Source organism: Passer domesticus, chromosome 31 (assembly GCF_036417665.1).
Source record: "Passer domesticus isolate bPasDom1 chromosome 31, bPasDom1.hap1, whole genome shotgun sequence".
Taxonomy (NCBI): domain Eukaryota; kingdom Metazoa; phylum Chordata; class Aves; order Passeriformes; family Passeridae; genus Passer; species Passer domesticus.
In genome coordinates, this window is record NC_087504.1 from 2,999,907 (window position 1) to 3,015,364 (window position 15,458).

Here is a 15,458-nt window from a genome sequence, read left to right on the forward strand (position 1 = left end):
CTGGGGACAGCTGGGACAGGGCTGGGGACACTCGGGACAGGGCTGGGGACACACGGGACAGGGCTGGGGACACTCGGGACAGGGTTGGGGACACTCGGGACAGGGTTGGGGACAGCTGGGACAGGGCTGGGGACACTTGGGACAGGGCTGGGGACACACGGGATAGGGTTGGGGACACTCAGGACAGGGCTGGGGACACTCGGGACAGGGCTGGGGACCTTTGGGACAAGGTTAGGGACAGATGGGACAGGGCTGGGGACAGCTGGGACAGGGCTGGGGACCTTTGGGACAGGGTTAGGGACAGATGGGACAGGGTTGGGGACACTCGGGACAGGGCTGGGGACAGCTGGGACAGGGTTGGGGACACTCGGGACAGGGTTGGGGACACTCGGGACAGGGCTGGGGACACTCGGGACAGGGTTGGGGACACTCGGGACAGGGTTGGGGACATTTGGGACAGGGTTGGGGACAGCTGGGACAGGGCTGGGGACACTCGGGACAGGGTTGGGGACATTTGGGACAGGGTTGGGGACACTCGGGACAGGGTTGGGGACATTCGGGACAGGGTTGGGGACATTTGGGACAGGGCTGGGGACACTCGGGACAGGGCTGGGGACACTCGGGGTCCCAGCCCGGCCCCCCGGTTGTAAAAGGAGATTTTTAAAGGGGATTTTTAGGGGAGATTTTTAATTTTTAATGGGGGATTTTAGGGGAGGATTTTAATGGGATTTTTAAGGAGGATTTTTAATGGGGCATTTTTACAGAGGAGGATTTTATGGGGGATTTCAAGGGGGGAATTTAAGGGGGGATTTTTAATGGGGGAGGATTTTAAGGGGGGATTTTACGAGCAGCCCCAGGAGCCGGGGCCGCTTTATGGAGCCTCATTAGGGGCTGCAGCTATGCCGGGAATGTCCCCGGCTAATTAGGGCTGGCCGGGGACAGGGAGGTGTCACCGCGGGGGGGACACGGCGGGCAGGGGGTGTCACCAGGGGAGGGGACAGGGGGGGCAGTGACCCCCAGTGTGCGAGGAATGGACACAGGACGGACACAGGGACGGACACAGGGACTGGACACAAGGATGGACACAGGGACGGACACAGGGACGGACACAGGGACTGGACACAAGGATGGACACAGGGACGGACACAGGGACGGACACAGGGATGGACACAGGGACTGGACACAGGGACTGGACACAGGGATGGACACAGGGATGGACACAGGGACTGGACACAGGGACGGACACAGGGATGGACACAGGGACGGACCCAGGGACTGGACACAGGGACGGACACAGGGATGGACACAGGGACGGACACAGGGACGGACACAGGGATGGACACAGGGACTGGACACAGGGACTGGACACAGGGATGGACACAGGGACTGGACACAGGGACGGACACAGGGATGGACACAGGGACTGGACACAGGGACTGGACACAGGGATGGACACAGGGACTGGACACAGGGACGGACACAGGGACTGGACACAGGGACGGACACAGGGATGGACACAGGGACTGGACACAGGGACGGACACAGGGATGGACACAGGGACGGACACAGGGACTGGACACAGGGACGGACACAGGGATGGACACAGGGACGGACACAGGGACTGGACACAGGGACGGACACAGGGATGGACACAGGGACTGGACACAGGGACGGACACAGGGACTGGACACAGGGACGGACACAGGGACGGACACGGGGACGGACACAGGGATGGACACGGGGATGGACACGGGGACGGACACGGGGACTGGACACAGGGACGGACACAGGGATGGACACAGGGACTGGACACAGGGACGGACACAGGGACGGACACAGGGACTGGACACAGGGATGGACACAGGGACGGACACAGGGACGGACACAGGGATGGACACAGGGACTGGACACAGGGACTGGACACAGGGATGGACACAGGGACTGGACACAGGGACTGGACACAGGGACGGACACAGGGACGGACACAGGGATGGACACAGGGACTGGACACAGGGACGGACACAGGGATGGACACAGGGATGGACACAGGGACTGGACACAGGGACTGGACACAGGGACGGACACAGGGATGGACACAGGGATGGACACAGGGACTGGACACAGGGACGGACACAGGGATGGACACAGGGACTGGACACAGGGACGGACACAGGGATGGACACAGGGATGGACACAGGGACGGACACAGGGACTGGACACAGGGACTGGACACAGGGACGGACACAGGGATGTGGCTCCAGCTGGGTCAGCGGGTCCTGCTGGGTTGGTGGCCCCGTGGCCACTGGCCATGTCCCCAGTGTCCAGCCTGGCCAGGTCCCCAGTGTCCACTCTGGCCAGATCCTCCAGGACACCCCCGAGGCCTCCCCAGCCCCTCCCATGCAGCTGCGGTCACCTCTGAGTGACCAGAGTGACCACTGCCCCTGTCCCCAGAGTGGCCACTGTCCCTGTCACTGTCCCTGTCCTGTCCCCTCTGGTGTGGAGGGAGCCCAGGCCGAGCCCGAGGGGGCACCGGGGGGGTTTTGGTTTTCATTTCTCTGCTCAGGGACTTGAACGAGCGCTCGCCTTTGTTCCGTTCCCCCGTTCCTGTTCCCTGTTGCCTGCCCTGTTCCCATTCCCCTTTTACCATTCCCTTTTGCTGTTTCCATTCCACTTTCTCTGTTCCCATTTCCCTTCCCCTGCTCCCTTTCCCCTTTTCCCATTCCTGCTCCCATTCCTTTTCCTGTGCCTGTTTTCTTTTCCCTATTCCCTTTCCCCATTTCCCTTTTCCCATTCCCTATTCCCTCTCCCCATTCCCTTTCCTGTTTCCCCCATTCCCATTCCCCTTTTCCCTTTCCCCCATTCCTATTCCCCTTTCCCCATTCCAATTCCCCATTCCCCTTTTCCCATTCCGCTTTCCCCTCTTCCCATTTCTCATTCCCCCGTTCCTATTCCCCTGTTCCCTTTCCCTTTTCCCATTCCCCTTTCCCCATTCCCGTTCCCATTCCCGTTCCCTTTTTCCCATTCCCTTTCCCCCATTCCCCTTTCCCCATTCCCGTTCCCCTTCCCCATTCCCGTTCCCCTTCCCCATTCCCGTTCCCCTTCCCCATTCCCGTTCCCATTCCCATTCCCTTTCCCCCATTCCCTTTTCCCCCATTCCCATTCCCATTCCCCTTTCCCCATTCCCGTTCCCTTTTTCCCATTCCCTTTTCCCCCATTCCCATTCCCATTCCCATTCCCATTCCCCATTCCCTTTCCCCATTCCCTTTCCCCCATTCCCATTCCCATTCCCCTTTCCCCATTCCCGTTCCCTTTTTCCCATTCCCTTTTCCCCCATTCCCATTCCCATTCCCATTCCCATTCCCATTCCCCATTCCCTTTCCCCATTCCCTTTCCCCCATTCCCATTCCCATTCCCATTCCCATTCCCATTCCCATTCCCGTTCCCATTCCCCCATTCCCTTTTCCCCCATTCCCATTCCCATTCCCATTCCCATTCCCATTCCCGTTCCCGTTCCCGGCCCCGCTCCCCCTGACCTAGTTCGCATCCCCGGGGTGCCGGTGACACAAATGAGGCCCGGGGACATCCGGGGCCACCCACGGCGACAGCGGCTCCCGGAGCGGCCCCGGGCGGCAGCGGCCGCGGCGCTAATGAACGCAATTAACGCAATTAACGCCGGGAACGCGGCCGCGGGGCTTGGCCGCGCTCCACCCGCCTGGCCCGGGGCCACCGGGGGAGAGCTGGCCCGGAGGGGACAGCGGGGACAGCGGGGGGACAGCGGGGACAGAGGGGGGACAGAGAGGGGACAGGGAGGGGACAGCGGGGACAGAGAGGGGACAGCGAGGGGACAGAGAGGGGACAGAGAGGGGACAGGGAGGGGACAGAGGGGGGACAGAGGGGGGACAGCGGGGACAGGGAGGGGACAGAGAGGGGACAGAGAGGGGACAGGGAGGGGACAGGGAGGGGACAGGGAGGGGACAGGGAGGGGACAATGAAGGGACAGAGAGGGGACACCAGTTCCTGGAAAACCTCGGGAATTCCTGGGAAACAGCGGGGAATTCCTGGATAATCTCAGGAACAGCTGGAAAACCCCAGGAATTCTTGGGAAGCCTCGGGAAAACCTGGATTTAACACCAGGAATTCCTGGAAAATCTCAGGAATAGCCCCAGGAAAGGAGGGAATTCCCACAGTGCCAGCCCGGCATACAAACCCCTGGAATAAAATGGGATTTCCTTGGAAAAGGGAAGATTTTTATTGGGAAATGTGGGATGAGGGGCAGAGCCCGACCCTTCCAAGGGAAAAACCGGGAAAATAGAAAAAACTGGGAATACAAAACCCGGGAAAAACCGGGAAAAAACTGGGAAAAACTGAGGATTTTTGGGAAGGGAAGGAACATCCCGGGAACCTCCCGGAGTCTCCGAGGTTTCCGAGGGTGGAAAGGGAGAATTCCCAAAAAAATAGAATCTCTTGGGCTGGGAATGGCCCCGGAATTCCGGGAATGGCCCCGGCCCCGCTGCTCCCAAGGCTCCGGGAGGAGATTCCCGAAATTCCAAATCCTGGGAGCTCAAGTCTTCAACAGGGGAAGGGTTCAGGCAAGGCCCACCTGGAAATCCAAGAAATCCCTGGAATTCCTGCTGGGATTCCACGGGAAAATCCTAAAAATCCCATGGGATTGGGATGCTGTGATTCCCATGGGAGCTGCTCCATGAATCCCCCCAAAATCCCTGGAAAATTAACCCCAAATTCCCGGAAAAACAGCCCCAAATTCCTGGGAAAAACAACCCCAAATCCCTGGGAAAACAGGCCACAAATTCCTGGGAAAATGGCCACAAATCCCTGGGAAAATAACCCCAAATCTCCGGGAAAACATCCCCAAAATCCCTGGAAAAACAACCCCAAATTCCTGGGAAAAGAACCCTAAAAATCCTGGGAAAAGAGCTCAAAAATTGCTGGAAAAATAACCCCAAATTCTTGAAAAACCACCCCAAATCCATGGAAAACCACCCCAAATCCATGGAAAACCACCCCAAATCCATGGAAAACCCCGACATTTTGGGAATTGTGCCCAGGATTTGGGAATTCCCTCCGTCCCAAACCCAGCTCCTCCTTTTCCCTTTGATTTTTTGGGGGAAAAATTCAAAAACTGAGGAGCAAAATCCTCCAAGGAAAATTCCCTGGGTGGGAGCTGGGAATTCCATGGAAACTTGGGAATGAGGGAAAAGGGGAATTCCCTGGGTGGGGCTGGGAATTCCATGGGAAATTGGGAATGAGGGAAAAGGGGAGCCTGACCTGAGGGGAGGCCGGAGCTGCTCAGACGATCCCGAACCTTTCTGCCCTTTTCCGCTTCTTTGCCTGGATTTGGGAAGGGCCAAAAAGAGGGAAAATTCCAGAAATCCATGGGGAGAATCCCGGGAAAAAGAGGGAGAGGGAGGGGGGTGGGAATGGGGAAATTCCTGATGCCAAAGGGCAGGAAAATCCCGGGATTTGGGGGGGTTTTCCTGAGGAAAAGTGGCCCAAAACACAGGGAATTCCAAAGCCCGAATTCCTGGGGAAAAGACCCCAAAATTCCTGGAAAAGTAGCCCTGAAATCCCTGGAAAAACAGCCCCCAAATCCTTGGGAAAAGAGTCCTGGAATTCCTGGAAAAATGGCCCAGAATTCCTGAGAAATTGGCCCAAAATCCCTGAAAAAACAGCCCCCAAATCCATGGAAAAATGGCCCCAAAATCCCTGGAAAAAGCAACCGCAAATCCATGTGAGAAGAGTACCAAAATCTCTGGGAAATGTCCCAAAATCCATGGAAAAACTTCCTAAATCCATAGAAAATTTCCCCAAATCCATGGAAAAACACCCCCAAATCCCGGGAAAACCTCCCCACATCCCTGGATCTCTCAAGGGCTGCGAATTGGGAAGTGGTTTTGGGATGAGCCCAGGAATTCCTGGGAATTCTGGCCCCAAAGCCCAGAATTCTGGCCCCAAATCCAGAGAATTCTGGCCCCAAATCCAGGAATTCCCACCCCAAATCCAGAGAATTCTGGCCCCAAATCCCAGAATTCTGTCCCAAAATCCTGGAATTCTGGCCCCAAATCCCGGAATTCTGGCCCCAAATCCTGGAATTCTGGCCCCAAATCCCGGAATTCTGGCCCCAAATCCCAGAATTCCCACCCCTAAATCCCGGAATTCTGGCCCCAAATCCCAGAATTCCCACCCCCAAAATCCTGGAATTCTGGCCCCAAATCCTGGAATTCCCACCCCAAATCCCAGAATTCTGGCCCCAAATCCCAGAATTCTGGCCCCAAATCCCGGAATTCCGGCCCCAAATCCCGGAATTCCCACCCCAAATCCCAGAATTCTGGCCCCAAATCCCAGAATTCCCACCCCAAATCCTGGGAATTCCCACCCCAAATCCCAGAATTCCCACCCCAAATCCAGGAATTCCGGCCCCAAATCCCAGAATTCCCACCCCAAATCCCAGAATTCCCACCCAAAATCCCGGAATTCTGGCCCCAAATCCTGGGAATTCCCACCCCAAATCCCGGAATTCTGGCCCCAAAGCCCAGAATTCCCACCCCAAATCCCGGAATTCTGGCCCCAAATCCCAGAATTCCCACCCCAAATCCAGGAATTCTGGCCCCAAATCCCGGAATTCCGGCCCCAAATCCCAGAATTCTGGCCCCAAATCCCAGAATTCTGGCCCCAAATCCCGGAATTCCGGCCCCAAATCCCGGAATTCCCACCCCAAATCCCAGAATTCTGGCCCCAAATCCCAGAATTCCCACCCCAAATCCCGGAATTCTGGCCCCAAATCCCGGAATTCCCACCCCAAATCCCGGAATTCCCACCCCAAATCCCGGAATTCCGGCCCCACCTCGGAGTCCTCGGTGGCCCCGGCCCCGGTGACGATCCCAAACCTTTCCTTCCTCTTCTTCAGCTTCTCGTCCTCCTCGCTCTGGGGTTGGGAACGACGGGAATGGGGTCAGGGTTGGGATCAGGGTTGGGATCAGGAATGGATCCCTGGGATCCCTCCCCATCCCATTCCAGGGCAGGGAAACATTCCTGTTATCCCTGGGTGAGCCAATTCCCAAAAAAACCCAATCCCCAAAAACCCCAATCCTGAAAAACCCCAAACTCCCAAAACCTTAATCCCCAAAAACCCCAATCCCTGAAAAAATAAAATTCCAAAAAAACCCCAAAATTCCCAAAACCCCAATCCCCAAAAACCAAAATTCCCAAAAACCCCAAAATTCCCAAAACCCCAATCCCCAAAAAACCCAATCCCAGAAAAAATAAAATTCCAAAAAAACCCCAAAATTCCCAAAACCCCAATCCCCAAAAACCAAAATTCCTGAAAACCCCAAATTCCCAAAACCTTAATCCCCAAAAACCCCAATCCCAGAAAAACCAAAATTCCCAAAAACCCAATTCCAGAAAACCCCCAAATTCCCAAAACCCCAATCCCCAAAAACCCCAATTCCTGAAAAACCAAAATTCCCAAAAACCCCAAAATTCCCAAAACCACAATTCCCAAAAACCCCAATCCCCCCCAAAAAACCCCAAAATTCCCAACAACCCAATTCCCAAAACCCAAAAATTCCCAAAAAACCCAACCCAGGGAAGGATGAAGCCAGCAGAGCTGGAAAAATTTGGAATTTTGGGATAATCCTGGTGTGGGGAGGGTGCCCTGGCATTCCCAGAATTCCCAAAATTCCTGGAATTCCCAAAATTCCCAAATCTCACCTTCTTGGAGAGGGAGGAGACGTTGAGGCCGAACCTCTGAGCCCTTTCCTTGAGCTTTTCCAGGTTTATCTGGGAAAAGGAAATTTGGGATTTGGGACCCTCGGGACTTCCAAAGGGGGAAATTCCGGAATAAAAATTCCCAAAATTCCTCAGCTCAGGGCTTTTCCAGAGGGGCTGATCCCAGGAAAACTCTGGGGGTTTTTGGGGAATTCAAACCTGAATTTCCAGCTGGGATCCCAAAATTCCCCCTCCTGATCCCAAAATTCCAGCTGGGATCCCAAAATTCCAGCTGGGATCCCAAAATTCCACCTTAATTCCCACCCATTCCAACTGAATTCCCCAAAATTCCACCCAAATTCCCAAAATTCCAGGGGAATCCCCCAAAATTTCACCAAAATTCCCAAAATTCCAACCAAATTCCCATTGGAATTCCCCAAACTCCACTCAAATTCCCCAAAATTCCATCCGAATTCCCACCCTAATTCCCAAAATTCCCTGGGAATCCTCGATCCCAGATTTCCTCACCGTGGGTTTGGAGTCTGCTGAGAGCCCTGGAAAAGGAGAAAATTCCCAGATTTCAGCCCAGAACTGGGAATTCCCAGGAATTCCAGGAAAATCCCAAGCCTGGAGTTTTCAGGATGAGAAATCCCAGGGAAACCTGGGATCATTTGGGGCCTTTTCCCACAAAATCCCGAATTTCCCGCTCCCAGAAATGACGGAAAAGGGGAATTTGCGACCCCACGGAATTCCCAAAATTCCCATTCCAGGAATTCCCTCTCCTCACCTTTTGTGGGAATTGTGGCCAAGCCAAACCTGTGGGAATGAAAGAAACAGGAATTATATTGGGAATTTTGGGAATTAGGGCTGGAATTCCCACAAATTCCCTTTTCCCCCAGAGTTCCCCGATCCCACAAATGAACAATTCTCTGGGAATTCCAGCCCAGGCAGGAATTCTTTCCCAAAATCCCCCAAAATTCCCAAAAAATCCTCCAAAATTCCCAAGTAAATCCCACAGAACCTCTCAAATTCCCACAAAATCCGGCAAAATCCCCACAAATTCCCTTTTCCCAGAATTCCCTGATCCCAGGAATTTGGAATCCTCTGGGAATTCCAGCCCAGCCCCAGGTAGGGATCCCACCCTGAATTCCCAAATTTCTCCCTGGAATTCCCAACTTCCCCCCAGAATTCCCAACTTCCCCCCAGAATTCCCAAATCCCCCCAGAATTCCCAAATTCCCCCCCAGAATTCCCAAATTCCCCCCCAGAATTCCCAAATTTCCCCCAAAATTCCCGAATTTCTCCTAAAATTCCCAAATTTCCCCCCAGAATTCCCAAATCTCCCTTAAATTCCCCCCCAGAATTCCCAAATCTCCCCCAAATCCCCCCAGAATTCCCAAATTTCCCCCCAAAATTCCCAAATTCCCCCCCAGAATTCCCACATTCCCCCCAGAATTCCCAAATTCCCCCCCAGAATTCCCACATTCCCCCCAGAATTCCCAAATTCCCCCCCAGAATTCCCAAATTTCCCCCTAAAATTCCCAAATTCCCCCCAGAATTCCCAAATTTCCCCTTAAAATTCCCAAATTTCCCCCCAGAATTCCCCCCAGAATTCCCAAATTCCCCCCCAGAATTCCCAAATTTCCCCCAAAATTCCCAAATTTCTCTTAGAATTCCCAAATTCCCCCCCAGAATTCCCAAATTCCCCCCCAGAATTCCCAAATTCCCCCCCAGAATTCCCAAATTCCCCCCCAGAATTCCCAAATTTCCCCTTAAAATTCCCAAATTTCCCCCCAGAATTCCCCCCAGAATTCCCAAATTCCCCCCCAGAATTCCCAAATTTCCCCCAAAATTCCCAAATTTCTCTTAGAATTCCCAAATTTCCCCCCAGAATTCCCAAATTCCCCCCCAGAATTCCCAAATTTCCCCCCAAAATTCCCAAATTCCCCCCCAGAATTCCCAAATTCCCCCCAGAATTCCCGAATTTCCCCCAGCATTCCCACATTTCCAGCTCACCGTGCTGCCCTCGCTGCCTTTTTGCTCTCCAGGCTGACGGGGACGTTGAACCTCTCGGCCCTCTTCTGCATCCTCTGGGAAGTGGGAAAGGAAAGAGGGAATTCCGGGAATTGCCAGGGAAAACTGGGAATGCACAGCAGGGAATTGGGGGTTTCCAGGGAAAAAGGAGAAATTTCTGGCAAAAAAAATGGGAATTTCCAGCAAAAAATGGAAATTTCTGGTGAAAAATTGAGAATTTTTCAATAAAAATTGGGATTTTTCAGGGAAAAAAATTGGGACTTTTCAGGAAAAAAATGGGAAAATGGGAATTTCCAGCAAAAAAAGGGAAATTTCTGGTGAAAAATTGGGATTTTTTGGGAAAAAATTGGGACTTTTCAGGAAAAAAATGGGAATTTTCAGAAAAAAGGTGGAAATTTCTGGTGAAAAATTGGGATTTTCCAACAGAAATTGGGATTTTTCGGGAAAAAATTGGGACTTTTCAGGAAAACAAATGGGAATTTCCAGCAAAAAGTGGAAATTTCTAGTGAAAAATCGGGATTTTCCAACAGAAATTGGAATTTTTCAATAAAAATTGGGATTTTTTGGGAAAGAAAATTGGGACTTTTCAGGAAAAATGGAAATTTCTAGTGAAAGATTGGGATTTTCCAACAGAAACTGGGATTTTTCAAGGGAAATTGGGATTTTCCACTAAAAAATTGGGGTTTTCCAGGGGATTTTACCTCCATCTGGGAGATTTCCGAGGAGATTTTCACCACTTTCTTCTCCTGGATCCTGGAAAAAGTTTGGGAGAAGCTCAGGGGTGCTGCAGGGGGGATCTGCCCCCACTCCCAAAATTCCCCGACGCCCAGCCCCTCATTCCCAGATTTCCCTGGGAATTCTGCTCACGCGTCGGGCGGCTTCAGCGGCGCCTCCTCCACCTTCGCCGGCGGCTCCGGGGCCTTGGGCTCCTCCTCCTGCAAATCCAGGGAAATCCGGGGAAATCCATGGGAAATCCAAGGGAAATCCATGGGAAATCCAAGGGAAATCCATGGGAAATCCATGGGAAATCCATGGGAAATCCATGGGAAATGTGGGAAATTCATGGGAAATCCATGGGAAATCCATGGGAAATGTGGGAAATCCATGGGAAATGTGGGAAATCCATGGGAAATCCATGGAAATCCATGGGAAATGTGGGAAATCCATGGGAAATCCATGGGAAATGTGGGAAATCCATGGAAATCCAGGGAAATCCATGGGAAATCCATGGGAAATCCATGGGAAATGTGGGAAATCCATGGGAAATCCATGGGAATCCATGGGAAACCATGGGAAATCCATGGGAAATCCATGGGAAATCCATGGGAAATCCATGGGAAATCCATGGGAAATCCGGGGAAATCCATGGGAAATGTGAAAAATCCATGGGAAATCCATGGGAAACCATGGGAAATGTGGGAAATCGATGGGAAATCCATGGGAAATCCATAGAAAATATGGAAAATCCATGGGAAATCCATGGGAAATCCATGGGAAATGTGGGGAATCCAGGGAAATCCATGGGAAATCCATGGGAAATCCATAGAAAATATGGAAAATCCATGGGAAATCCATGGGAAATGTGGGAAATCCATGGAAATCCATGGGAAATCCATGGGAAATCCATGGAAAATCCATGGAAAATCCAGGGAAATCCATGGGAAATCCATGGGAAATCCATGGAAATCCATGGGAAATCCATGGGAAATCCATGAGAAATCCATGGGAAATCCATGGAAATCCATGGAAATCCATGGGAAATCCATGGGAAATCCATGAGAAATCCATGGGAAATCCATGGAAATCCATGGAAATCCATGGGAAATGTGGGAAATGCATGGGAAATCCATGGGAAATCCATAAATTCATGGGAATCTATGGGAAATCTATAATGTCTCTGGAAAACCCATGGAAAACCAACAAAACCCATACAGCCATAGAAAACCCCTGGAAAATCCATAGAAAACCTATAAAATCCACAAAAAACCCACAGAAAATTAATAAAATCCATGAAAAATCTACAAAATCAATGAGAAACACATAGAATCTGTGGGAAACCCATAGGAATTCCATAAAATCCATGGAAACCCATAAAACCCAAGAGAAATCCATGGAAGATCCACAACAAATTAATAAAATCCTCGAAAAATCCATAAAATCTATAGGAAATCCATAAAATCCATGGATGATCCATAAAATCCAAGGAAAATCCACAAAATCCATGGAAAATCCACAAGAAATCCATGGGAAATCCATAAAATCCACCTCAGCCCGTGAACATTCCCAAGGAAAAATCCCAGATTTCCACATTTCCACAAAATCTCTCCAAATCCCCCAAAACCTCCCCAAATCTCTCAAAATCTCTCCAAATCCCCCAAAATTTCTCCAAATTCTCCAATCCGCACCAAACCCAGCGGATTTAGCCCCAAAAAAAGCTGGGAAAACAAAGAAATGATTAAAATTCTGGAAAGCTGCCTCGTTCCCACCCCAACCTCCCGGAACACCGGGATGATCCCAAACCCCAGGATCCCAAAATCCAGGATCCCCCATCCCAAATTCCCGCCATCCGCAGCGTCCCAGGCACCAAACCCAGCGGGTTTAGCCCCAAAAAAAGCTGGGAAAACAAAAAAACGATTACAATTCTGGAAAGCTGCCTCGTTCCCACCCCAAACCCCCCAGAACACCGGGACAATCCCAAACCCCGAGATCCCAAACCCCGAGATCCCAAAATCCAGCATCCCCCATCCCAAATTCCCGCCATCCGCAGCGTCCCAGGCGCCAAACCCAGCGGATTTAGCCCCAAAAAAAGCTGGGAAAACAAAAAAACGATGAAAATTCTGCAAAGCTGCCTCGTTCCCACCTCAAACCCCCCCGGAACACCGGGATGATCCCAAACCCCAAGATCCCAAAATCCAGCATCCCCCATCCCAAATTCCCGCCATCCGCAGCGTCCCAGGCACCAAACCCAGTGGATTTAGCCCCAAAAAAATCTGGGAAAATGAGAAAAGGATTAAAATTCTGCAAAGCTGCCTCGTTCCCACCCCAAACCCCCCCAGAACACCGGGACAATCCCAAACCCCGAGATCCCAAACCCTGAGATCCCAAAATCCAGCATCCCCCATCCCAAATTCCCGCCATCCGCAGCATCCCAGGCGCCAAACCCAGCGGGTTTAGCCCCAAAAAAAGCTGGGAAAACAAAAAAACGATTACAATTCTGGAAAGCTGCCTCGTTCCCACCCCAAACCCCCCAGAACACCGGGACAATCCCAAACCCCGAGATCCCAAAATCCATCATCCCCCATCCCAAATTCCCGGCACTGCAGCATCCCAGGCGCCAAACCCAGCGGATTTAGCCCCAAAAAAAGCTGGGAAAACAAAAAAAACGATTACAATTCTGCAAAGCTGCCTGGTTCCCACCCCAAACCCCCCGGGACGACCCCAAGCCCCACCTCGATCTCCTCTCCCAGCACGTCCTCCTCGTTGGGCTCCTCCTCGGCTGGGGGGGAAGCAGGGCAGGGTCAGAGGGGAATTTGGGGAGGGGGAGGCGGCCCCGGGGCGGGGGCACCCACCGTGCTCCTCCAGGTAGGCCTGCAGCCGCTGGATCAGGTCCTGCTTGTTGCCCTTGGCCTCCAGGCCCCGCGCCAGGCACTCCTGCTTCAGCTCCGCCAGCTGCGGCCACGGGGACCCCTCAGGACCCCCGGGGACACCCCCAGATACCCCTGGGACCCCCGGGGACACCCCCAGATACCCCTGGGACCCCCGGGACCCCCAGATACCCCTGGGACCCCCAGGGACACCCCCAGATACCCCTGGGACCCCCGGGGACGGCCACGGGGACCCCTCAGGACCCCCGGGGACACCCCCAGATCCCCCTGGGACCCCCGGGACCCCCGGGGACACCCCCAGATACCCCCGGGACCCCCAGGGACCCCTCAGGATTCCCAGATACCCCTCAGGACCCCCAGGGACACCCCCAGATACCCCTGGGACCCCCGGGACCCCCAGATCCCCCTGGGACCCCCAGATACCCCTCAGGACCCCCGGGGACACCCCCAGATCCCCCTGGGACCCCCGGGACCCCCAGATACACTTCAGGACCCCCAGATCCCCCTGGGACCCCTCAGGACCCCCGGGACCCCCAGATCCCCCTGGGACCCCCGGGATCCCCAGATCCCCTCAGGACCCCCGGGACCCCCTCAGGATCCCTAGATCCCCCTCAGGACTCCCCAAATCCCCACAGGACCCCCCCCAGATCCCCCTCAGGGACCCCCCAAATCCCCTCAGAACCCCCAGATCCCCCTCAGGACCCCCCAGATCCTCTCAGGACCCCTCAGATCCCCCCAGACCCCTCCCAGGGCCCCCTCAGACCCTCAGAGTCCTCTCAGGGACCCTTAAGATCCCCCTCAGGACCCCCCAGATCCCCCTCAGGGCTCCCTCAGAGCCCCCCAGGGCCCCCTCAGACCATCAGAGCCCCCTCAGACCCCCTCAGATCCCCCTCAGAGCCCAGCCCGTTTCCCGCCGCTGCCCCGCGCGCCCCCTCAGCCCCGGCCGCGGTCCCCGCCGTCCCCCCGGGGCTGTCCCCGCTGTCCCCGCGCTGTCCCCGCCGCTCTCCCGGCCCCGCTCCGCTGCCAGCGGCACCTTCAGCTTGTGCAGCTCCACCGGCTCCGCCGCCATCTTGTCACCCCCGCGCCGGCCCCGCCCCTCGCGCCGCGCCGGCCAATCAGCGCCGCGCGTCCGCCGCCGCCCCGCCCAAACGCGTCGCTCGCCATTGGTCGGCGCTGCCAGCAGCGCCAGTCGCTGATTGGCCTGTCTTGCGCTGGGGGCGGGGCGATGTTAACTGACGTGCAGATGAACCAATAGGAATACGGAGATGGTGAGCGGCGGCCAATGGAAAGAGAGGGCGGGAAACGCGGACTTCCGGGAGGTGGGGCCGGGACCGGAGAGGGGTCATTGAGGGACTCGGTGTAATTAATTATTAAAAATTATCTCACTTCATTAGGCTATTAATATTCCTAGGTAGAATTAGCTACTTATTATTTCCTAGGTCTGTTTATTAAGGGATTATTGCTTATAGTGTCGTTATATTCACCAAAATTCATTATTTGCTATGATTTAGTGTTTGTTGTACAATTAATATGTAAAAATTGTTTGTATTCTAGATATTTAATTAAGTTATTGTACATTAAATACTTTGTATTGATTCTTTATTGTGGATTCCCTCATTAATTATTCTCCTTCACCCAGGGGTGCAAAGCAGAACTTTGGGGTCATTTTCCAGAACATTCCAGAGTTTCCCACTCCCTTCCCCTCTCCAGGTGCTGCTCCCGAGGGCTGCGGGTTTATTCCGCTATTAAATTGATTATAGCTTAATTTATTAATAATCTTATTTAGTAGCGTTGTGTATTTCACCTCGCTTGCCGCAGGCCACAATCCTCCTCATTAATAGTTCAAATAACTTAAATAGCTTAAAGTAATTAAAATAAGTAGTTTAAATAATTGAAAAATAAAATAATAAAAATAATTGGAATTATTAAAATAATTCCTTTTGGGTGGGGCGCCGCCATTATTGGTGTGGCGGCCGCCATGATGGGCGTGGACGCCGCCATGATGGGAGTGGAGGCCGCCATGATGGATTGAGGCGGCCATGATGGGTGTGTTCGCTTCTCCGTCAGGCCAGGCCGTGTCTCCCGGACTAAC

At 53.3% G+C, this 15,458-nt stretch overlaps 1 protein-coding gene across 2 annotated transcripts; it reads right to left on the minus strand.

Moving 5' to 3' along the window:
- Positions 1-4,225: 4,225 nt before the first annotated feature.
- On the minus strand, positions 4,226-14,476 carry SARNP (SAP domain containing ribonucleoprotein). Of its 2 annotated transcripts, XM_064401149.1 has the most exons (12): positions 14,400-14,476; positions 13,331-13,430; positions 13,211-13,257; positions 10,629-10,696; positions 10,463-10,514; positions 9,744-9,817; positions 8,516-8,544; positions 8,257-8,282; positions 7,732-7,800; positions 6,863-6,943; positions 5,287-5,349; positions 4,226-4,600 (listed from the first exon to the last, which is right to left on the minus strand). In XM_064401149.1, exons 1-11 carry the CDS (start codon positions 14,433-14,435, stop codon positions 5,308-5,310), a joined length of 624 nt encoding a protein of 207 aa, XP_064257219.1. In that variant the 5' UTR covers positions 14,436-14,476; the 3' UTR covers positions 4,226-4,600; positions 5,287-5,307. The 2 variants fall into 2 exon arrangements, with proteins under 2 accessions (XP_064257219.1, XP_064257220.1); XM_064401150.1 differs by lacking the exon at positions 7,732-7,800.
- Positions 14,477-15,458: the final 982 nt, after the last annotated feature.